General features: G+C 38.7%; 1 protein-coding gene and 1 pseudogene across 1 annotated transcript; both read left to right on the top strand.

The window, feature by feature from the left end:
* Positions 1 to 294: 294 nt before the first annotated feature.
* LOC149841933 (uncharacterized) lies at positions 295 to 1221 on the top strand. Its single transcript, XM_090000553.1, has one exon. It carries the CDS (start codon positions 295 to 297, stop codon positions 1219 to 1221), a length of 927 nt encoding a protein of 308 aa, XP_089856679.1.
* Positions 1222 to 22363: 21142 nt separating this feature from the next.
* LOC149841932 (uncharacterized) lies at positions 22364 to 24274 on the top strand (annotated as a pseudogene).
* Positions 24275 to 26497: the final 2223 nt, after the last annotated feature.

Below are 26497 nucleotides of genomic sequence, written 5' to 3'. Positions count from 1 at the left end.
CCCTCCCCACGTTACACTAAATCTAGAGCGAGAGAGAGATCATCATCACCACCATCGATTCCGCGCCAGCATCATCACCACCATCGTCTTCTTCTTCCATCATCATCACCTCTGCGTCCATTCGGATCTCGAGGAATAGAGAAACCCCAGCAACCACCATCGCCAAACAGGCTCCGTCTGGAATTTTATTTTTCCCCGGGTTTTCGAGATGAAGAAGAAGCCAGCGAGATGCATATTCAGACCTCCATCTGAGTTCTGATCGCTCAAAGAAGGAGGAGGAGGAGGAAGAAGAAGATGGTTCAGAATCTGACCACCTGCCTCTACCAGACCGAGCTGGGATGCGTCACGGTCACCTGGTGCCGCACCCTCATGGGCGGCCGATCTCTCAGCTTCACCGTCCATCCTAACATCAACGGCAACGACGACGACGAGGAGGAGGAGACGGCGTCGCTGTCGCATCGAGTCCAGATGAATCCCTGGCTCTTCTGGAAGAAGAAGGGTTCCAAGAAATTCTACCTCAGCGGGAGGAAGACCCGGGTCTTCTGGGACCTCTCCAAGGCCCGCTTCTCTTCGGGACCCGAACCGGATCGAGGGTTCTACCTCTGCCTCGTCTCGGATCGGAAGACCATGGCCCTCCTCGTCGGCGACATGCACCACGAGGCCTACGCCAAGACCCACGCCCACGCGCCTTCGGCAGAGCCCGTCCTCGTCTCTCGCCGCGAGCACGTCTTCGGCAAGCGGCTCTACGCGGCCAAGGCCCGGTTCGACGGCGGCGAGCCCCACGACATCACCATCGAGTGCGAGGCAAACGAACCGGGATTGTCCTTCCGGGTCGATCAGAAACCGGTTCTGAGGGTCGGCAACCTCGAGTGGAAGTTCAGGGGGAACGACCGGTTCGTTGTCGATGGCGTCCCGGTTCAGGTCTACTGGGACGTACACAATTGGCTGTTCAACCCGGGTTTGGGGCACGCCGTGTTCATGTTCCAGGCGGAGAGAACCGGTACGTCGTCCGTATCGGAGAGCGGGTTGGCCACCGTGCCGTGGCCGAGCGGGTTCGGGCTGAAGGAACCCGAGAAGAGCCTCCTGAAGACCGCTTCCTTCTCTTCCTACTCTTCCTCTTCCTCCTCGGGCTGCAGCTCTTCGGTTTTGGATTGGGCCAATCAGGAGTCCGACCCGAACGCCACGGGGTTCTCGTTAGTGGTGTACGCGTGGAAGGGTTGACGACGGCAATGATACCGCTAGCGGTTTGTTGTACGGATTCTCGGTATTAGGTAGCATTGTGTATTATTATGATTTTTTTTCCTGTTTAATAACATAAATAATGAACCAAGTATAGGGAAAGAATAAGGTGTTCTTTTATTTTATTTTATTGAGCTGATTTTGTTTTTTTGTACATTGTCATCTGCTGGAAATCTTGCCGGAAAGAATGTGGTCATCCCACTTTCCGGTGTTTTTTTTGGAGGGGTAGTGCTTCTTTGGGGCTTGTGATTAATCAGAAATTACCATGGTTTTATCCCTTTGTACATTGACGTTTTACACTGAATTTAGACCGTTGACTAGTTGTTGGCTTTGACTGGGACGTGTACACTTAGGCTAGGCTTGGACTGTAGGTCATGCACTCAAGTTATTTCAGTAATACATGGATGCTGTGAGTCACCCTCATGAAATGCAGTTAAGTTCAGATAATTTTGTGAACATAAAACTTTGGTGTGTAAAGGTGGTAATTTTCAAGAGTTGATCCTACTTTTGTCTGTTACCTTAAGGGGGCCTTTGTTTGTCAAGCAATAGGGTGCCGCAGCACCTCTTTCCTGGATTCCTCTGTCACGAAAACTGAATCGGACCTTTTCCCATGAGAACCGTTTTCCCCGAAAAAGGGGTTCAGCATGTAAAATGGTACACCCGTTGAGGCGTTTCCACAATGCCATGTTTGTTTTGGCATTGTGAGCTCTGCGAAAATGCACGCCCGTCGATGCGTTTCCGCGAAAAACCCTGATTTTCCGTAACACGCAAATGACCCTTAAGTAGGTGTGGATTTTCACTCGGTGAAAATTGGACCCTATGAAAGTGGTTGGAGAGAGAGTGAGCGAGCGAGCGAGCGAGCACGGCAGGGTCTGTAGGCATCTGCAGAAGAAGGAAAAGGTCAAAAGAAAAAAGTGCAGAAATTTTGACTCATGCACAGCGCGCCTCTCGTGAGCCCTGCAAAAGTGCACAATTATTGACAACTCGCAAGCAGACATGATCTCACACCCCCACCACCATCCTTTCTACTATCATGACGCCTTGGACAAAGGTTGGGGTCAGGACCAGGGTTGCAAATGGATCGGATATGGTCAAATATTTGGTTTAAGTTCGACATATTATTTTTGAATATAGATCTATTAAGTAAAATATGAATGTGTATTCAGAGCGAATTCGGATGTGTTCAATCAGATTGCTTTCCCATTCAAATAATTCCAATAAGTATTCTAAATCGAAACTAAAATTGATCTGAAGGAAAATTCAACCCCATTGCACTTTTTACATCTGAATATTTTGTTTTTTCTCATTTTTGTTAGATCTGGATTTAGATCTAAATCCAGATCTATTGTTTACATTTCAAATTCAGATTCAAATCTAGTAAGATCCAGCTTGGATCCAACCTGTTTGCACTCCTAATCAGGACATCAGGACATCCCCATACAAGTGGACTCGGAGCAACTTGGCTTCGTACAAGTGGGTGCAGACTTGTAGTAGTGGATTCAAGCATCACCGCGATTTGATGGTAAAAGTTTGGAGGCAGTATCTTGTAGTTGCTTTGAGCAATATGAAACAATTTGCAGAAAAAGTTTTTTTTATACTTTAATATGCAATGAAAACATGATATTTTTAAAACAAGTGGTACTTTGAAATATCTTATTTTTTTTATATATAATATCAATGATATTTGTGGTTATCGTTGAATATTTTATATTGCCTTGGGTAACCTGAATAATCAAATATAGCCTTGATTATGCTCACGAAATATTTTGCTATTGGATCTTATCTTAGTTTCACCAGTTATGCAAGATCTTATCTTAGTTTCACCTGTTTTTTTTGTTGCAGAACAAGCTCATTTGGAAACTAATATAAGTTGTGTCAATTTATATAGGAAATAAATCCTTCAACCTCATAACTTTGGATATACTGCTTCTAACATATCATAAATCATATTAGAGGTATAAGCCTGAGTGAGTTAGGCGTGATTCAGTGTATTTTATTTTATTTTTATAGTAAAAGCTCTTGAATATGCAAACTTCCAAGAGATAGACCTACTCACGATGCCTATATAGAGAAATCACTCAATGATCTAGCAAAGACCGTGGAGCATGTGATGAATATACTCACAGTAGACCTAACATTATTTGTTTGCCAGTTAAGCAATTTGATATATGGATGGGCATGTAGCCTTATTGAAAGACAATGGTTGATAACCACACTTCCTAGTCTCTTTCAAAATAGGATTGACTCCACAAACTTTGGTTTTAGATAATCAGAGTGTCCTATATTGGTACCTTATATCTATGACTGAATGAACAAAGTTTTTCTAATACTTGTAATAGTAAATATCATAAACACATTATATTAAGGTCAGACCTCTAATTTATCTTTCAATGAGATCTCAGTTAGTATATTAGTAAATATGCATATATTATATGGAGTTTGTGATTTGCTAAATATTTTTTTTTTGTAAATCATGTTTTTTGAAATATGTGTTAGAACCTATCCCTAAAAAAGAACAAATTCTATAAAAGGGCCTCGAGAATGCAACAAGATGAACCATCTTAAATATAAATAGGTAAAGAAAAGAGATGAGCATGCAACATTGGGGAAAGAGAGAGAGTTGTCTCTCCTATTTGGCTACACACGAAAGCGTGAGGTGGATGGGAGTCGACGATAAGAGAGGGAGAAAAGATATTCTCTTTAAGTTGATAATAGGCATAGAAAAGAGGTGAGAGAGAAATATGTTCCTTCAGAGAACAAGAACAAGAACAAGAAAAAGAACAAGAACAAGAACAATAACCAAGAATGAAGCTTAAAGGAATCTCTGAATAAACTTTATTAAAATAAACTAAGCAGAGTACATCTATTTATATATTTATAAGAGGGCAAAATGATAAAAACACATACAATTCCAAGCTGGGGCAGGTTCTAGCTGAGGCAGATTTGGGACGTTTCGTAACAATATGTTTATAATTATTGTGTTTATTTAACTTTATTTTTTATATTTCTAAAATCTCCAAAACTTTTAGGGTTATATTTTAATTAAAAATATTATCTAAGGATAGATGACCTTGTCAATTAAGAAAGTACAGTTGAAAGTTGTCATTAATTGAAACTCTTTTTTTTAATAAAAGACTAGAGGCTCCATACTTTATAAATAAAGAGTCTCACTAATGTAATATCATGATGTGGACTCAGTACGTATTGATCCACGATCCAAGATCCAATCGGATCTTGACACGTGCGAAAGTTTATTCAATAATGAGTCCGAACAGGACTCAAAAAAATAAAATTTTGAAACTCGAACACTCTGCTTCGACAGATGCAATCCAAATAAAAGTTGTGTGTGACTCACATATATTTCCAACAAATCCAAAATCACTGAATTTAGATCACCGGTGTCCATTCTAAGGGCTCAAATCAGAGACTGACGAACAAGGCTTTGACAAACTTTTAGATTCTGCAGACAGTCTGTTTGATGGAGTTTTCGACCCTGCAAACAGTGAAGTTTGTGAGAACTTTCAACTGAGAAATCAAAGGTCAGATTTAGACCTTTTCAACAAACTAAGATTTGAATTTTTTTGAGTTTTCTATGAGTTGCTACAAATTTTTGAATTCTGGAAATGGTGCGAGTTATTGATAAAAGAACTAAATTTTCCACTATTTGATAGTAGCAAAGATTGATATTTTTAAGGTACTTAAACAAAGATTCAATTCAAACTTAAAATATGAAAATTTTAGATCTAGGTTCTAGCTTTCCACAAAATCAAACAAAATAAATTTTCATGCAGAGAATCTCCAGATAATTGAAAAATACCAAACACCACTAGGAGCGTTCTAAAATAAACAAGTGATAGTGAAATCCCATTAGTCCGACACTTTAACAACACTTTTCAGGGACTCAAACAGATGATTCACGAAATGGCTTCAACTACAAAGTTGTAGATAATCGTCTTAGCTTTTTGGGAAGCTAAAGAATGCTAGAAAATGATCAGTATCAACACCGATATGATTATTTCTTTGGAGTCATTCTAAACAACTCAGGAATTCAAAAAATTGGCTTTCGATAGGAAACCGAATTATGAAATAATGAATAGAACTGGATATTTTGTAAACAGTATAATCACTTAATAACATAAATATTTCAAACATTCAACAAATAATTCACTACAGCTCACAAGCAATGCGAAATGAGAAGAACAAATCACATATGATAAAAATAACAAAAATGAAAGACAAGTGAACCAAAGAATATGATATCCGAATGAAGATGACAATGGATGTCATTGGGAAGCAGCCGACACCAGAATGATGACTCACGAACAACAGCTTGAATAATCACTTTGAGATCCAAGAACATTTACTTCAACTCACAAGGTCGATTTTCACCAAAGGGATTCTAAAAAAAAAACTCACGAACTTGAACTTTCCACCAGTAAAAAGGCTTGATGCAGTCAGCAAGAAATTTACCAGGGACTTTAGTGGCTTAATCGAACCGAATCACACAAAATGATAACCAGTAAACTTGTAGGGCTAGATCTTAGTTTTTTAACAAGTTAAATATCATCTAATTTGGACCGGTATCTAGGGAGATACGATCAAAATACTGAGACTATCTTTACCCTTAAAAACACTTCTTCTCCACCAAGAAAATTTTTGAATTTTTCATAACCAAAGCCACCTTCCCTTGGTCGACCTCCCTTGATTAATAAGCTTGGGGAAGATCTACATTAAAGAGGAGAATGACCTTCCCAAGCATAGCACAATATATCCACGATTTTGACTAGGCTATTTTTTGCCATGGGCATTAAGAGGTCTAACAGCCATATTGACTTGGAATAGTCAAGGCTGGATTTTGAATGAAGGCTAAGATGGTCCACTCCAAATGTCGTCAACTAGGGCTCCATTGAAATGGATCAAGATATGGATCCAGATTATGCGGTGAATTAGATCCTGCACAAAAATACATTAGAAAAATATAATTATGAAAAAATAAAAACTACCTGTGTTCCCCATACACCCTCTAGTGCCACAAAAGAATCCTAAAGAGCACCAGAACTATTCGGATCCGTAGAATCCGGCTCCTAAAAAAAAAATTAATACAATTTCGTAACATGACACAATAGAATCAAAACATAAAATTATAATCTCTGAGAAAGATACAAAATATCGCAGATATTGTAGCACGATAATCAAAATGAATCTGGGTTGGCAGAGATCCAATTGGACCTTGATAGTCTTGCACGATTGGATCTGCTCTGGATCGCATCCTAAATTGGATCTTGAGAATTGGATTTGAATCCAATTCTTCTTTAAAGCTCGGATCTTCAGGATGCTCTGCATCACTCACCTTATGGAGGAACAATAGAGAAATCCTTCTGGGTAACTAAAAGACAAGCTCAAGTCACCCATTCAATGTGCTCCTAAACCTACAGTTGACACAAAAACTTAAACTCGATTCATTTTTTATGGTGATTCAAGTTAAAGTAAGTTTATCTAACTAGATACTTTATTTTTTCTTTCTTTTTCAGTCAACATGAATTTGGGAGCTTTAGCTGATGAAATGTATGCTTTCTCTCTTTCTTGATGCTATATTTATTTATGTATATTATTTATTCAAATTAGTGCTTGAATCTTATACATATATTTGGGTCAAATCATAACTTGAAATCATATAGCACTTGTCACAGTCATCTTCCCAAAGCCATAACTTCATAATTGTATATTAAAATTAAATGATTTTTTATTCATTGAAAAACTTATTTTGTTATCTAAATTTTGTCTTTTAAGTCAAAGGCAAATTCATCTTCTTTTATGTTCAAAATTGCATGACAATCAAATGATTTCTATTTTGACAGATTCGATTGTTTATTTAATAAGCGTGATCTTATTTATGATCTTAACTAAAATCATGTCCATGATAGTTGATTATAATTACATGTTTGTTTCTAATTACAAGTATAAATTATTTATAATTTGATTCATCTATATATGTATAGATGTTTTAATTAATAATTATCTTGTATACTAATTTAGAATATTGATTTGACTATGAAGATTTCATTTGCATATTTAAATTGACATGTCATTTGGATCATATAAAAGTGTATAGCTTCTATAATTATTATAAATAAATAAATAAAAATAAAACTAAAAATGTAATTGTTTATTATAAAACAAATTAATAAAATTTTATACTTAATTGCAATCATACATGAATATACCACACTTGATTGATAATATTCTTTTTAGTATTTGAATTTTATAAAGTTTATAGGTTATTTTTATTATCCTAACCTACCATGTTTTCCAATTGTTATAGACCCGCTTTAAAAGCCACTAGGCTAATGCTAATAAAATTTAAGTTTCTAAATTTATTTCGTAACTTGAATCTTGTTTCAAATTCTTTCAAATATTGTTCAAGCATAGAAGGAGAAGGTTGTCTTCTCTAACTTGTTCAATATAGAGTTACTACACTGGATATCTTTTGTACATAGGAGTAAATGTTTAATACTAATGAAGATACAAAACTATTAAGTGAAAACTTGTAGATGTGATTTACTTGGTTTGAAATGAGTTTGGAATCGCTTGACCATGACACACAAGCAAGTTTTTCTATAGTTTTAAAAATCAAGGGCCTATAATGTGCCAACATTTTAATATTAAAAAAAAATCATGTTCTTACATAAAAAACACACAATCCAAGCCCAAATTTTAGCAAACAAATCATGTTAAACACATTTATATGCCATGGAGAAGTATTGTCCTGTAAAAGAGTGTTTCGAGTGAGATGTCTTTCCCTCGGATTTGTGTGCAACAAACGCGCTATAAAAGTTTTCCAAACAAGCTTTTTTATGTGATTTGGCCTGCCTTTAAGAGTACATTTTCACGTGACTCGAGTTCACAAAATTCCAACTCCACAAACAATCTTTTACTTTGTCAGGTTCCACGTAACACCCAAAAATATCTTCTACTGTTCTTGATCCAGCCAAACCTTAAAAGTTCATGAACTTGGCTAAATTTTACATGATACCCAAACATGACTTGTACATCTCTAGTTCACACAAAGTTTGGTATTTTCTAATCACCAACATATTGATGAGACAGCAGTTGGTGGGACCAACTGAACATTGAAGCTAGGGGTGTCAACGAGTCGGGTTTGTTTTGGACCCAGGTGGAACCAGACCTGGCCCCAATTTTCAGGTATGGTATCAGGTTTGGATTCAGGTATAATCAGACCCACAATATAAGATAAACCATACTCGGACCCAATAAGAACTACATGAACCAAACCCGCGGCATACCCGGTAAAACCATATTTTTATCATTTGTACATTGAAAATTTGTGGGTCATAATCAGAACTCGGGTTGGGTCCGGGTCTGGTATAAAATTTCACAAACTATACCCGGGTTCATGTATTAATCAGATCTTCGGGTCTGAACCTGGATCTTAATCGGGTCTTCTTATTTATCACCATACCCAGACCCTATATGGTCTGGTTCAGGTAAACCGGACCGGTTGAGACCCCTAATTGAAGCGGACGACTTTGAACTTGTGTGGCCATGGAAGCTAAGGTGCATGTTTTGTTAGGGTTTGATGGGACATTGTAAAAAAGAGGTACCCTCATAGACTTTGGTCTACTCCCAAAGTGCTCTTTACGTGCTTTCTCTACACAAGGTTCCCTTACACAAACAATGAGCTTATGTGAAGGGATTTCCATTTGATACACTCGATTGTACCGTACCCTGCAGCAGAAAGTCATAGGTGTAAGCTTTACATTATCAATCTAACCACCCCCATGTTTATGCGAGCAGCATGGTCTGTTTTCTAATCGTAGCATTGTATTGCATTGGGACTATTGATCTTAAAGCTATTATAAGACATTCGTCTCATGTTCGACTTTTACTGGGTGTGTGGGTTCCTTTCACTGGTGGGCTCCGTAGGAGCTTGGGTGTCGGTGACTCACCCAGAGTTTACCCGCTTCAACAAGAAATTTCGTCATAAAAAATACAAATACATGCTTGCCCAACAAAATCCAAAACCTTTTTTTGTTTTTATTGATAAACAAAACAAATCATATGTGTAGGGTTTAACCCACCAAAAGATTCATGAAAATGTTAAAAAAAGCAAGTGATTTCTACTAGAGAATATGGCAATAATGACAGTAGCAAATATTTTACTTTTGTGAAACGTATGTTTGTTTGTTTTTTTCATTTCTTAGAGAAACCACGTCTGATTCAAAAACCTGATTGTGTTGACCCAGCCTGTCATACCTACAATCGTCCTCACAAAAGCATAAAACTTCGAGGCTAGGACCCTTGTTTTCAGGGCCTATGCTGGGCGTCAGCTTGCACAAAAGAGTGACGTCCACAGAATTTGAATCTAGACTGGTGGTGAAACAGTCTAGGCCCCATCCCACTGCACCAAGCCCCCTTCATAGACCTCTTTCATTTAGTTTATAAACAAGTCTTCATTTGATAGGTATGTGTCCTTTTTGAACCATAACAAGAAGTCCAAACCAAAGAAGTCGGCCCACCATGGCTCAGTAAATTTGGCCCTGACCCCGCCCTTGCCCAAATATATATATATATATATATATATATATATATATATATATATATATATATATATATATATATTCAGCCCGCCCTTTCGGGCCCACGGGCCTAATGGGCCGGCCCTGTTGCCCACCCCTATCTGTATGGATGCTCCAGCACGAGTTAATCATAGTGGACCCAAGACATTAAAGCATCCACCAAATTTTGACTTTAGTTGTAGAGCTTATAAGCTTCATGATTCCCCAAAGTGCAAGCAAAAGAGATGTATTAGTGAGCTGTTGGCTTGGAATACCAAAGAGAAAGGTGGGGAATCAAACATAAGTTGTGGCTCAATGGCGTATAGATCATGTTATACGTTTACAATTTAGAGGATAGGCATTATAATTACCGAACTCGTCCTCGGCAATTCATCGGAAGCGATTAATCGGCAAAAAAAAAAAAAAATCAATCAACCTCGCCGTTTGAATTACTTGGCAAATCGTGATTAATCGGAAAAATAAAAAGTCGTGATATTGTAAGTAATCGGCCAACCATTAATAGATTAATTATGAATAAAATACTATATATTAAATTGTAATTAATCAAATAATTATATTTTACAACAAAATTTTGTAATTTAGAATTTTATTGAGAATAGAGTTAATATGTACCTTTAGTTATGCAAAATTCACATGAACAAAAAGGAAAAATTGATTAAATTTTTTTGATATATTGTGATTATTTTAAAAAATATTATTTAAATTTAGTTTTTAATATGTTACCAAATCTCATTATATACATATAAATTAAAGAATCTATATTTATTTACATTTTTCTTGATGTATAATTCGCTTTTATATTAACCTTTTTTTCCCTTTATTTATGTCATGCTCTCTCTCTCTCTTAGGATGGAAACCAATATATTCCTCTGCAGACTCGATTCACCGAAGCTGAGATTTCTAATGCTATTAGCGGCCTTTCAGGATGGAAGGCCCTAGGCCTTGATGGTTTTCACGTAGACTTCTTCAAAGCCTTTTGGCCAATTGTTAAAGCTGACCTGCTCCACTTGTTCGATAAATTTTATCGTAATGTAAGGTTGCCTAAACCATACCATGTAACAGTTATCTCTTTGATTTCTAAGAGGCAAGGGGCATTAGACATATCCAACTTCAGGCCGATTTCGGTGATGGGCGCTCTGTATCGCATTATATCTAAGGTGTTGGTTAACCAGTTGCGCGTTGTCATTGATCAACTTGTCTCTCCGAATCAAGGAGCTTTTATTCCAGGTCGAAGTGTGCAAGGGTCTTTTATTTGTGCAACTGAGCTTCTTCACTCTTTAAAGTCGACTGGAGCACAAGGCTTATGATAGTCTGGCATGGGATTTTCTGTTTGAATCTCTAACAAATATTGGGTTCGACAACCAGTTTATAGTATGGGTTAAGGAGCTGGTCACGAAATCCGTGTTGTCGGTTTGCAACAACGGACTGAGAGGAGAAGAACTCAAGTTGGCTAGAGGTGTGCGACAGGGTTGTCTCCTAACCCCCATCCTTTTTAATATCGCGACAGAGGGTTTACCTATTCTCATGAAAAGGGCAGAACAAACAGGCTTCTTGAATTCGTTGGGCATTCCTGGTTTTGTTGGTCACACAATTCAATATGCAGATGATACTATAATATTTGGTCATGCAAATGTTAATCAAATATCTAAGTTGTGCTTCATTATTAAAGTATTCGTTGCAATTTCAGGCATTCGCCTGAACGAGAGTAAGTGCGCTCTAGTCTTACTCAATGCTGACCCTTTCCTCCAATCGGCTGCTGCAAGGATCTTCAACTGCTCGATATCCGACCTTCCTGTTAATTTCTTGGGTCTATCGTTGCACTCACTGCAGTCGTCGAGAACTTCATCTTGGATGTCTATTATAGAGCAGGTGCAAGGGAGATTGCAGTCTTGGAAGACCCGATATTTATCTTTTGCGGGACGATTGACGCTAATTCGCCATGTTTTGGCCAGATTACCAGATTTTTGTATGAACATGTCCATTATACCAACGACAGTAGAACAAACGATTAACCGTTTGCTTTCGCACTTTCTTTGGTCTGGGAATGCGTCTCACAAAAAGTTCGTTCTTGTTTCTTGGCAGTAGATCATTCTCCCGAGGCAGCGAGGCGGCTTGGAGATTCCGACTCTAAAAAAAAGGAACATCATTTTAGTCTTGAAGTGGGCCTGAGTCGCTTCCACATCTCCATCTCCTTGGGCTACGTTTGTTAGGCAAAAATATGGTAGTCTACCTTACTCTTTCGACGCCTAGTTCAGTGTGCCATTCGTCTCTCTGGTTCGAGTGGTCGGAGACACTTCGCTCATTCAGTGACAGGGATCTTAGGCCTAGTCATGGCCGCCCGTGGCTTGACTGGGCCATGGCAAGCGGAGATAGGTTCTCCATTAAGCAAGTTTACCATTCCTTGTTGCCATCCGGGATTGACTGATTTTTCACTTATTGTATATGGGGTAAGGGGCCCGCTCCGAGGGCAAAAGCTTTGGCGTGGCTAGTGGTTCTGGATTGTGTTCAAACTCAGATTAATGTCAGGAAACAGGGGCTTCAATTTCCCAGCATGTGTATTCTTTGCGAGAAGGCAGTAGAGAACACGACTCACCTATTTTGGTTTTGCCAGGTAGTTCTAGACCTATTTTTTCAAACTTGGGGTCCACCGTCTGTTCAAACTCATTCGAGTTCTATTATTCAGGACCTATTGCATGGTCTCATAATTTTACGAAACAAAAAAAAATGAAGATTATTGTGGCGAGTATGGTTGTTTTCAGCATGGTGGGTGATCTGGACTGAAAGAAACAATATCTTTTTCAGTGGCATCAAATTCGATTTTGAAAGGCTACGTCAACTAGTTATGTCTGGCTCTTAAATTACATAGTAGAGATGGGGGTTGGATCTATTTGTACTCTCAACTGTGCAAAGTCACCATCATTGGATGTATTTTGGTAATGTTGAATGATGAATGTTCTCTCTCACTGCATTTAATGCATGTTATTTTTATTTTTTTTAATATCTAGCCTTTCTCTGTTTGCCTTTAAAGGCCGATGCTTTTTGGTCAATGCAATAAACTTGTATATAGCGATTCTTCGTTCATTTTAATCGTGATTCTCTGGCCATTTCACACAATAATTGGCACGAAAAAATCGTCTCAACTGAGAGCCTCGAGTCCTCGGCGATTTATACGATTCAGCGCCGATGACGGCTACACTTTTTGACATTTACACGGAGAAACTGGCTCCAGGAACAAAGACGCGCTGGCTCTGCTTGCCGTACTTAAAACTCTGTGGGCATACCCCTGCCCTCATGAACTGACGCCAAAGAGATTTGAACCTAGACAGTCTACCTAGCTGCCTATGCCCCCCATCCCAAAGACCAATTGCATGATTGTTGGCCTTATCTATTAGGCAACATAACAAGAAATCACATGGTTGGACCCACTCTCGAGCACTGCACACACACATACGTCTGTCTCTCTCTATATATAATATATAGAGAGAGAAATGGGTAGGTGCAAAATTGACAGGCACTAAATGGTTTTTTTTTTTGCCCTTTCATTTTTTTGTGCAGTTTTGACTCCATAAATGTGTTTGACATAAATCCACACCTGGATCATGTGTTTTAGATTAAAAAAATTATATTTCGAGCCTCTAAAATTTACAAAGATTTTTGCCCATTGATTTTTCAAAACCTTATACTTCAAGAGCTGGTCCCAATAAAATCAATTGCATAGATCACATATGTACCGTCAGAATTTAAAAATAAAACAAAAAAAGCCCTGAAAACACATTTAGCATGTATTATTTAGCACCTACTCACTACTCTCTCTCTCTCTCTATATATATATATAGGGTAAATATTGGGTACTAATGAAGGTATTTTTTTCTTCAAAATTTTTTAATTTTTTGTAGATCAAATGTTGTAGATTTCATCTACATAGTTTGTTTAGTAGAAAATTTATTTTGAATCATGTGATTATGACAAGTAATTAGTTTTTTAAAAGGGTCCAAAAATCAACATCACACAATGTATCAAAATTTCATAAATTCAAAAGACCACATTTTTGCATTAGAAAATCACTATTCGAGGTTTGATTCTTTGCAAACAAACCATGCTCACTGGATACAACTTGCACTGATTTCTAGTTCACTAGTTCTTCACCTTCATTGGTAGCAAATATATATATATATATATATATATATATATATATATATATATATATATATATATATATATATATATATATATAAGTACTTGATAAGCTCCTGGATAACTCCTTACTTGAACCCAACTCAGTGAGAAGTTGCTTTGCCCAGGTCTAACCCCATGGATGTGGTCAACATGATAAAAATAGGAGGAATCTACTCATGGATCATATTTTTTCAACTTAAAAAATGTGATTTTATGAGAACTGAAAATTTACTACATTGATTTTTTCATACCCGAAAAATCTTACATACATGTTGGAATAACATAATATAAGCCAATAGTTCCATTCCTTGCACTTTGTGGAATTATGAAGTCCTAAACTGTGAAAAGAGTTTAAGTTTAAAGCATGCTTTAATGTGTTTGGTCCATCATGATGTGCACAAAGAACTAAAACAAATAAAAAATATTACAGTTTTTTCCTAGAGACTTCCTTACCCAGGAGGGTAGCAAACATTAACCCTATACATCACCACATCACTGTGAAAACTGATGTATAGTATCTAAATATCGTGTGCAAATGGTGTTTCTGAGCATGCATTACTTCAGTGGAAGTCTGCACCAAATTATTGGTAGGAATGCATGATAGGTTGTTTTGCTAAGCTTACATTAATTGGTCATGTTGTGCTCATATTTGTTTGGTTTTTGTTGCCTTAGTCTATGGAGGAAAAAAAATACATCCAAGATCATAGCGAATACAAAAAAATATAAGGCAAGTAACTTATCACATGATACTTAAATCAAAAGTATCCATATTTTATTACTGATAATTACCTCTTTTTGTTACCTCACCGATATTTGTAGGTGGGTTATGAAAATTTTACTATTTCTTTTTTGAGGATTTTGATGAGGGACAGTAAACATTACAAGAAATAATATATTTACTGGCACGTCTCCCATGACACGCCAGTAAAAAATCATTTTCACTGGCCCGATTGAACATTTTGGATTCTCAAAACTCCCAATTTTCCCAATTTGTTTTATCATTTTTTTACACTCTTTTTTTCAAAATCGAGGTTTGGGTGTGGATAGAGAAAAATATCTTCACTACATCCAGACCAATTAACAATCGACACTTATCTCATACGAATAGGGGTGGATGTCTGCCCGGCCCGGCCTGGCCCGTTTCGAGCTCTGTCCGCCGGGCTTTAAGTGCGTCCCGGCCCCCGTTTCGAGCTCTGTCCGCCGGGCTTTAAGTGCGTCCCGGCCCGGAGATGGGCCGACCCATTTACTAACGAGCTGGGCCCAATTCTTGATGTGCTTGGGTTTGAAGAGTAGCCCATGAGCCTGCTCATTGGTTGAATGGGCCAATGTGAAGTGCGGGCCGAGTCTGGCTCGACCCAAGCTCAACTAATTAGTGCAATTAATTAACTAAATAATAAATAATGAATAAATTCTCATGTACCCAACTAATTATCTTTCTCATTTTCATAAAATTAATGCAACTAATTAGGTAAATAATACTAGTTACCAAGTTACTATGTAATTAGTTATTTTTAAAATTTTATATTATTAAAATTTAATAAATAGCACAGGCCCATCGGGCTGACGCGATAGCCCACGGACCAACCTGAACCCGGTTCAGGGAGGGTTTCAGCCCTGTAGCTGATGGACTCGCGGCTTAAAACCTTGACCCAAACCTGACCCATGGCAGGCCGGGTCGGCTTGGTTCATCGGGCCGCCTGGCCCATTGCCCACCCCTACATACCATGAAGTGATTTCTTGACCCAACCATAGGTTTGAAAAGGGTAAGTCTTAAGATTCGACTGCCACAAGGAAGGCATAGTGAACGTTTTTTAAGTGTCCCTAAATTCGCACAACTAGCAACATGAAACAATAGAAACTGAAATTTGAGATAAATATTTATTATAAAAAATATAAAGCAAAACATAAGGCACGTTGGTTGGGGTCCCACCGGGGTTTTCCTTGCTTCGGCAAGGGTTCTTCGTTATCAAATATTATATATAAAAAACATAAAACTAGGGATGCCAACAGGTCGGGTCCAATCCTAAACCCAACCCGAATCCAAGTTCATTAAACTGGTTTGGTAGTCACATTTGGATCCGATTAATAATCAGATCAGGCTTTGGTATTATGTTTTGCACTCATACCGGACTAAAACCCGAGTCCAACTAAAAACCTGACCCAATTAAGTGCAGATACAATACAAGGTAATAAGTTAGTGGGATATGTTTGGTTTTATATTTTTATTTGAATCTAAACCCAGACGTGAATCTAATTAGGCCAAACCCGATTAAGTTGGACTTGGTAATGCCTAGATCCGACCTGAATCCAACCCATTTACATCCCTACACAAAACTGTTAAGGATTATTATAAACATAGTGACAAACGTTAAAAACGACAAAATCTCGTTTTTCAAAAACTCACGAGAATTTGACAATTTTTCATAAATCTCACATTTTTTAGGCAAAATCTCTGCAATAAAAAATTAATTAAAAAATATTTTTATAAGAAAATATTAATAAAAAATATTAAAAAATAAAAACACACATATGTTTCATGATAAATAGCTGTTTAAAACGTAAATATCATGTTTAAATCGTGGTATTTATGCTTTTTCATAAATCCTGTGATATTTTGAAATTCTCGTGAGAAATTGCGGTTTTAAACACAAGATTTTCATAAATCTCGATATTTGTCACCATGATTATAAGTTACCAGAAAAAGGCCCGCCCTTATGGGCGGGTCACATTCACATACACCTACCCTATCATGGACATAACATCCTACAGTGTAGGGGTGGCAATCGGGTCGGGTTGGTGGGTCAGCATACCTCAACCCGAACCCGACCCGTTTATTAAACGGATCGGCTGTGGCAAACATGAACCCAACCCGTTTATTAAACGGGTAACCCGACACGACCCGCCAACCCGCTTAATAAACTGGTTGGGTCGGGTAAACGGGTAGGCGGGTTGACCCGCCCGCCTGACCTGTTTATTAAACGGGTGAGCCGGGTTGGCATACCCCTAACACAAACCCGACCCGTTTAATAAACGGGTTAGGCGGGTTGACCCGTTTATTAAACGGGTTTGTTTTTGCCCAACCCGAACCCGCCTAAGAGGCGGGTTGGCGGGTCGTGTCAGGTTTTGCCACCCCTACTACGGTGGCATGAATACTACATTCCAACATGTTTGTTTTCCCACTTTTTTCTGTTAAGGGAAGAACACAAAAAAATATGGAATGTGAGTTCATAAAATTCACAAATCTCACTCTGGGAAAATTCATCTTGTAATATTCTGAAAAATATGACTTGTTTGAAAAATCTGGAAAAAATAGTATATTTAAAATATATAATTTGAATATAAATTATAAATAACATAATAATTATAAAAATTGTTTTTATTATGATGTAGTGATTCATCTTCTTAGGTATCAAATTGTCACTATCTACTTCTCCTCATAAATATCTCTAGCACAAATCATGACGAGTGACCATTGCCACAATATACTGTCAATAGTGAAGGGGTTTCCCTTGACTTGACTAAAAAACAAAAAATACAAGCATGGAACATTTCTCCCTAATGCTTCGCAGTCTGGGCACCGGGATGCCTAAACCACCCATACGCTGAGGGGCATTCAACTCCCGAGTTGGTGCGTGCTTTGTCAAGCTGCAGAAGAATCTACGTTTCACTTGTTCTGGTCTTGCCCAATATTTATGGAAATCTTTAGTAAGACCTGGAGGCATCCAGAAGTATTTGTTAAGGAGGAGTCCTTTGCGCTAGATCTGATCTTGGGGCCGGTTTGTATTAGGCGCAGCAAGAGGTGGAGGTTCATCTGGTGGATGTGGTTGCTTACCTCTTGGTGGTTTGTTTGGATGGCGCAAAACGATGCTCATTTTCGTCATATTCGAGTTAACATTCAAAACCTGGTGCATAAAATTTTGGTAGATGTTTATGCGATCTTGCGTATGCATCTTAGTGATCTTCCACTCCCTCCTACTGATGCTACCTATCCTTTGTCACAATCTGGGCAAGCGGCTATGGCGTGAGCCCATTTTTATCTGTCTAATGTTCTTTTCTTTTGTGCTTTCTTTATTTGTTTTGGCTTTTGTTCTTGTTCAGTTCATGGGTTCAACATTTTGTTGATCTTCATGCGTGGTAATGTTGAATTACTTTCGGCTCTCTCTCTCTCTCTCTCTCTCTATATATATATATATATATATATATATATATATATATATATATATATATATATATATATATGGTTCACTAAGTAGAATGGATCTAATCCTCCTCTTTTATGTGTGTGGACACTGACATATCCCACAGCTCTCAAGTGCGATGTGCAATGGGGATTGAATATTACGATCAGTTATAATACATACAAGATTATGGTAACTGCTCTCTTCCTCCAATGGACAATGAGTCTAATGAATGTTTATGACATGAAAAAACAAAAGGCGAGTCATAACCAGGAGTCTGATGGACGTTTTACCTAGTGATGCAAAACGGACTGGATCCAGTATGCCACTTTTATGAATTTTGGCTGTTCCAACCCGATTCAGGTCTGACTTTTCTATGTATTTAGCTGATTCAGATCCGACCCGTTTGCATCTTTAACCGGAAAGATGATGTTATGTTGAATGTGGTGGACTTGAATATCTATATGAAATCCAATGATTAAATTACATATGTGACCTCACACATTAGGCTATGACTAACATTAACAATTGAATGAAAATACTATCTCCATGTCATCCATAAAAAAAACTAAGAGAAACTCAAGCTACTACTGATTTATCTGTCTTTGTGTTCCATTGGGTGAATCCAAACACACGGTTTATTGGTATTTTATGGTACTATATTCTTCATAAATTGATGAAAACATTACCCTTGAGATATACTTTCAAATACCCTGATCTTATATTACTTTTTCCTAACGCATTATTTTGCATGAACATGTGGATTGACATCACAATCAACTAATTTCGCTGTATAAATGAGAGATGGCTACAGCAGCCTATAGTTTGCAGGATATGCCTGTATACTTGAGAATGAACAAGTTCACAGGAAAAAAAACAGTTAAACTAAGGAGCAAATGATATATTTCTTCAACAGTTGATCAATTTTTGGGTTTGGTTAGGTTGACTTGTGTGTGTGTGTGTTTTTTTAATTTATAACCCGAAGAAACCGCACCTGGCACGAAGACCAGGTCACGCTGGCTAATAAAGGAATTTAGAATAAGCCACCTGGCATGAAGACCTTGTGTGTTCTTATCCATGGAGATGTTTGCCCTCTGAATCAGTATATTATTTATGGATTCAAACTGGCCTACTAGCAGACAACACCTTACTGAAAAGATCCAGATGAGCAGTTTTAGCATTGAAAAAGAGAACATACCTCTGCTTGCAATTCCTAATCTTTAAAATTAAGTGCAGTGGTCTCTGTAGGCTTGATTTATTTGATTCTTATAACTCACAGCTGCTGGATGTTAGTTCTGGATACCTTAAGATTCAAATTTCACATTTCCAAGATAACAACATTCACATTTTGTTAGGGGACTAGAAGGGGAAATGTGAGTCTTAGTATTCATTATGGTTCCCCCTTTTCTTTTCAATAAAATTTTCGTTAGAAAAGAGGTCCCTTTTGCTAATTGGAGTACAATTTCTTAGCATTTTTCTCTCTATGAAAAGATTTGGTAGAATTCAATGGAAAATTAACGTCTTCACTCTAAGGAAATTCTGTGCTGCTAGGATCTTTCTTATTAGGTGGAAACATTTGTTAGTTTCAAAATGTTGGAGCATGTTAGAATATTCAGCTGGAGCATCAAATTGCTGAATGTCTCTAAATCAGATTAAATTGCCATCGGTTAGGTAAAAGCCTACCTAGCTAGTCCATTCTGAGTAGTGTGTGCAAACACTATATTTATCAATTCTATCTAGCTCATGTTTTTCTACATTAGAAAACTTACACATTTATTTGCATGAACGTGTCATTATTTTCACTTGGTTCCTTCACCTCTTCTTTACAGCTCTGCTGTCTCAGAGGATCATGGGTTTATAAGATGCTAACCTAATTTTTATGATGCCCTTATGTCTTGGGCATTTAGTTGTGCTTCACGCCACTCAAACATTAAAATGTCTCTGTTATGAAGCTCAGCTCAAAGGATTTAACTATGCACATTGATATATGTGATGAGATTGGTATTGGAGGTGGTGCTTCTGGGGTTGCTGGAGGACTTCTGCATCCCTACTCTCCTAAAGGTTTGATTTACAAGTCCAATGTTGAGGTGCTACAATAGAATGGCCGCACAGTTTTCGTTTTATACTGTTTGGAGGTCTGTATTAATTTTTTATTCTTCTTTTTCTTTGTGGCTCTGTATTGTAGTGAAACTTTTGTGGAAGGGAGCTCAGTGCTGGAAAGAGGCCCTGAAGCTGCTAAGGGTTGCAGAAAATGCAATGCAATCTAGGCCTTCAAATTGGAATAAAAATGATGATTTAACAGTTGACTTCGATGGACCTATTGTATGGAGAAGGTTTTATACTCATCCTCTTGACTGAATGTCCATTTGTTTTTTATTTTGAATCGTCTTGGCTATTTAATAGGATCTGGGTTAGTTTCTTCAGTTCAGTCAGATAAGTCATCGTATCATGTTCCTCAATCTAAGTTACACAATTGAATTTTTACTCCATTTTTTGGTCTACATGAATGTCAAAAGGTTATCATGTTTCTCCTCCACCAAGACCCTTGGTCTATGTAAATGCTAAATGGTCATAAGTAGCTCTAAGTTTCTAACCCATCAGATGTGATTGTCATCATTGATTTAGAACTGATGATATGCAGAGTAAAGTGATCTGGATATGAAGACATTTAATAAGGGTTACTTTTGTTGTTGTTTTGTTTTCTTTGTGTGTGTGTGTGTGTCTACTCATGTGCCTGTGTCTAAGCTAGGAAATCATGTTTTTCCTCCATTTTCAGTCTACTTGAATGTCAAAAGGTTATCATGTTTTTCTTCTGCTTTTGGTCTACATGAATGCCAACATGTCACAAATAGCTCTAACCCATCAGATGTGATTGTCATCATTGATTTAGGCTGACAATAGTAACAATTCACAAAGTCAAGTGATTTGGATACCAAGACATTTATCAAGGGTTACACTTGTTTTAGTTTCTCTCTTTCTGTGCGTGTGTGATTATCATCGTTGATTTAGGAGTCAAGACAGCCGACACTTAGGATCAAATGATTTGCATACTAAGACATTTGTCAAGAGTTAATTTGTTATAGTTGTTACTGTTCTCGTGTGTGTGTGTGTGCACGTGCATGCGCCCCTATGCTAACATGACTACTGCTGATGATAATCATGTTAGGTGTAAGAAGGACGGTAGAGAGAATTCAAAGGAGAAACTGGGCTGTTTTGAAAGAGGTGGTCTTGATGAGGTGGAATACTCCCACATTGCTTGTGCTTGAGATTTCTGAGGGCTTTATAAGCCACTTGAGAACTCATACACTTGTTCCTGAGAACAAGGGAGTGGGATGACCACCACACACACACACGCGCGCGCCCGCTCGCCGTGCCGAGCCGAGCCGGGCCGGGTCGGGTCGGGTCGGGTCGGGTCGGGTAATTGGCCCTTTAGGGCCATATCCAATCAAGACAAGCATCTTTTTACCCAAAGTTTCTTTGGATTTGGATTCGGTAACGGGTTATGGGAACGGGTCACGACTCCTCGTATTCCGTGCCCGTTATGACGCTTCGGATTCCGTAACGGGTCTCGATCTTTCGAAGACCGTTAACGGATCACGTCCCTCGGATTCCGTAACGGGCTCCTTCCACGTTTCATAACCGTTCGTGGGTTATAAAAGCGTGGTCAGGGGTGGGGTTACGAAAGGACTGAGACAGACGGATTCTGAAGAAGAGCTCTGCGATTTTCCCATCTCTCTTGTTACTCTCTCTTTCTCTTTCCTGTGAGTTATCCCGAAAGGGGTTGTTCTGCAACCTTGGTTCGAAGAGGCTGTTTTCGAAGGACGATCCGTCGGAGTGCACCGGTCGGTTCGTCGTGGCTATTGTATCCTGGGGGAAGGACGCCGGACCCTGATCTGCACAGTATGTGGGGGCGAATCTTCTCTAAGGGGAGTACTTTCGTACGCCTTAGCCTGATACATAAACTAAACATGTTCATGTTGTTTTCTTTATGTTCTTTGCATTCGTTTGTTCGTATGCTGACGTCTGGATTTTGGTTGTTTGCGGAAACCGACATGCTTGCTCCCTGTTACTGTTTCGGTCGTCTGTTAATCATGTTCTTTACACTGTTGTATTTCTTGATTTATTTCGTGTTTTATATCATGATGACGATTGTGAAACTGTGTGATCCGAAATATGATCCAACAAATCATAGTGCTGTTTTTCTACAGGGGAATCATAAGACCTGCAACCAAAATAAAATATCTTGATATAATGACCGAGGTAATCTTTTTTACAGTGGATTCTGCATAACCAAAACAACACTTTATTTTACTGAATCAAGCAATTCCAATGTTGAAAGAATTTGTTTTTAAGTAATCAGAATGCCCGGAACTACCTAGGGAGTTGCAAACTTGAAGTTATAACTAAAGATACTGTGAAGAAACTCATGCCAGATGTGATTATGCCTTTAAATGCTGCTTTTTATATGCTGTAAATATCCATCCTCTGCGCTATCGCCAGGTAAAGCATTTCTTTGAACCATGTTTGCCATGCACAATTTTCATCCATTGGGATTCTCCCTTTCTGTTTAGATTGATCATATTGGATGAATGACTTCATAGCTCTTGTAAGCACTCTTTTTGGCATACCAAAAGCTATCAGGGAATTTCATGATTTCAGGAAATCCTTCAAAAGGGATAATTTTCGGTAAGAAATCCATTAACAATCTACAAGAACTTTCAGGTTATTCCTTTGCCAGCAACCTTCTCTATGTGTGCATGTAAATATTTTGTTAATGCTTGTTTATCTTGCCACCACTTCTGTTTGTTTGAAAATGTATATGACTTCCGATAAAAAGATAGTGTAGTATTCCAAAACATTAAGCCTTCATTCTCTCGGTCAAGCATAGTACTGTTTGATTGATATAGCAAGTCATTATTAGCCAATTATGTTTAAGTTATTCAATTTGTGTGGGATTGGTGGTTTCTTATCATTGAAGGCACATTAATAGTATACATTAAATTTGCCATTTCAAGGCAGCCAAAAGTTTGGTTCTCTGGAGGTTCTTCGTAAGGGAATTCCTTGGGAGTTTTCTCAAGAACTTGTGATTTTAAAGTTTCTCTGAAATGAAACCATAAAACAATAGACTATGACGAACTGAAATTGTTTATATATCTGTTTCAGAAAAACTGATCAATATTATGACACTTCCATGAAAATCTTGTTTAGTTCAGTGATCACAAAATTTAGATTCACTAACTTGCCAATAAAGACCAGTTAATTTTGGGCAGTGGCATTATTTTCATAAACATTCACATTTGTTCACCATGTATTGATGATTATGCTTATGTATGCTTTCACAATCACATGCACATGCATGTTCAGAGTTTTTTCGTTTTATACATCCGGGAATTGAAGTCTGGGATCTTCTCTAAGCTTTGGGTCTGATGGTTCATACAGTGCAGTGATGGTATGTCTTGGTGCAAACTCGTGCTTGTTGCCTAAACTATCGGGAAAGCTCCCTCTGAGAACATGCAGAGGTGTTATCATGCATATGCAACTACCACATGAGTTTGAGTAAAGCTTCTACTTGGATTTTTTTATGGTTTAGCATATGTGATGTTTGAAATTTTTACTGATGCTAGCTGTTTGTCTCAGGGGAGAATATACAGATCACACTCCCTCAATATTGTCAGATGTGTGGCTTGCAATCCAAGGACCTCGTGATTTGGTCATTGGTTCAACATGGGAATGGAGTTCAAAAGATTACTCATCCACTGTTTCTGAAGAGGAAGCATCTTCTGCTCTTCAGGATATTCTACCAAAGGCTTCAGCTGTATTTCCTAACATCAGGAACTGGGCCTTCAACAGTGCAAAAGGAGGCATGAGGGCCATGCCGTCCTTACTGAGCATGGATCACTGCCTCTCTTGGGGTGTTTGGATGATCTTGTCGGAGGGAATGCAAAGTGTAGATACTGGTTTGTAGGGGGATTAGGTGCAAGAGGCCTGCTTTACCATGCTTGGCTTGGAAAGTTGATGTCTAAAGCTGTGCCTTCCTGTGATGAAGATCTGTTACCTTCTGAATTAACTGCATGGACGAACTGATGTGATTGCAGTTTTTATTGGGTCCCGACCACAAAGTTGCCGTCGAAGTATAATGTTGGCAACAAAAACACCAGGCCTGTTGCCCATGGTCAAATACATCCACTCACAAGGTGATATAAGTGGTTTAGTTTTTATATCACCTGAATGTGCCAGTTTCTTACGGTTCAGAGATAAGATATTCGGTCCTACGAATATCGTGAGCCAGCTCAAGCTCAACAACTGTCAGCATCAAATGTGGAGGAGGCTCGTAGGATCATATCCTCGTATGATGAGGAAGGCAACTGTCCAGCGTCAAATGTGGAGGCTCGTAGGATCAGATCTTCGTCTGATGACAGAAGGCAACTGTCCAGTGTCAAATGTGGAGGAGGATCATGTTTGGAGCAAGTGTCATTTTTCTAACTGTGTATATATATGTAGCCCGGTTTCTGTATTGTAATTCATATATCATCCAGGAAAATAAAACAAGAAATATATTTTTCTCTTGAGCATCCCTCCCCTCAACTTTGGAACTCCTTAGGCCCTTCTCTACACCGCATATCTTAGTAGGTGATGATTCTCACGTTGCGCATCATTGGTGGCTTTCAGACGTCACATTCGAAGGAACTGACATTGAGCTCTATCTCAGAACATGACTGCTCTATAGCCTTGCACACGGATTCCTGAATTAGGATGCTTGCACTATACCATCTCCTGTAGTCCAGATCCAGTCACCTCTCAATTGAAGAAATATCAACGAGGATGTTGATTTGTTCTAGTGGAGAAGAATGTGCTAAACTTTATTCGTCACCAACCAAAAGTGGTGCACATGTGTATGCAGGGCAGTGGGACCTATGGTGACGTGCGTGTTGATAAGTGAAAAGCCCATGTCTTGGCTATGACATGTAACGATGGCACAAGATAACGTTATACTGCTCGTAAGCAACTCAACAAGCAAGCTTAAAGTATGTGCGCTACTTCTCAAGTACATCTGCTTAGCTCCATGATCCATGCTTCATGCCATATGAGTCTCTCCAACTACCCGCGACCATGTATCATGCTTCGTGGGTGCTACGCCACCCACGACTTGCAAACGAAACAATTCTACATATAATTCATGTGCCACGGTCGAATATTCTCTCATACAATCATATGTGGAGCATACGTTTGTGAAGTCAAATCATAGAAAAAAGCAACTTCATCCTGTCATGCCAGCCTACACAGGCCCATCAAAACTTCGGGGCCGCTTATCTCCTTACATGTTGAGAATTACCGAACCAAGATCAAAATCTCGTCGATACATTCATACAAAGACCTTAGTGTGATCGTTTCGGCAAAATACGAAGTCTATGTTCGAAAACTCTATTGAGAACAAAAGCGGTATGTTTTTAAAGGATATTAGGATTCTTCCTATTGACGAAAAGTCACTACCTATAACACCTATATAGGAGACCTTTCTTTTGATTTGCATTGGTGCAGTATGGTCCTGAGCGTTGCTCTTCTCAGAGTTTGCAATTTTCACAAAACGGCCAAAAGGCCCAAAAGTATATCCAACGGTCATGTACAAGATGGCCAAGTAGGAGTGTATCGACGACATAATGTTGCATACCCTTGGACCAAGAAGATACTAGTAGCTGTGTGTGTATATGTGTGTGTGAGAGAGAGATCTTTAAATATCACATATGCATTGGTCCGTGTTTCTCCTTAAATATCACATACAGTCTTTTTTGCCTTTGTAAAATTGTTGATGTTGTTTACTACACTTAAAAGGCACCAACTAAAGATCATTTTCCTACTGAATTACTATGTGGCCATCAAAAGGGGATCAGGTGTAGGGATGGCAGTGGACCTTGGAAAAATGGGGCGGCACCCCGTTTGGATCGGGGATGGAGGACATGAAATGGGGATGGAGGTTAAAGTCAAAACCCATGCGGGGATAGACTTACGCTTTCCCCGTCCCACCCTATACCCACTTTGCCCTGTCCTGCCCCGTCCCCAATCCTTCTTTAGGGATGGCAGTGGACCGAGGGGACAGGGTCCCTCCCAGTTTGGACCGGGGATGGAAGACATGAAACGGGGATAGAGGTTAAAATCAAAACCTGTGCGGGGACGAAGGCAGGGATGTAGGTTAAAATCAAAACCCGTGCGGGGATGAAGGGCAGGATTTTGAGACAGGGCTGGGGAGGAGACCTTGTCCCCCACCCTGTCCCTGTCCTCTGCCATCCCTAATCAGGTGTTACCAGCAGG

This window comes from Nuphar pumila, chromosome 3 (genome assembly GCF_984573655.1).
Source record: "Nuphar pumila chromosome 3, dmNupPumi1.hap1.1, whole genome shotgun sequence".
In the NCBI taxonomy this organism is placed as follows: Eukaryota; Viridiplantae; Streptophyta; class Magnoliopsida; order Nymphaeales; family Nymphaeaceae; genus Nuphar; species Nuphar pumila.
Note: the sequence above shows the minus strand (reverse complement) of the source record. Positions and strands in the feature narration are given on the sequence as shown.

Excerpts from the sequence above, each read along its gene's own strand:
- LOC149841933 (XM_090000553.1), top strand. The coding sequence starts at position 295 with ATGGTTCAGAATCTGACCACCTGCCTCTACCAGACCGAGCTGGGATGC.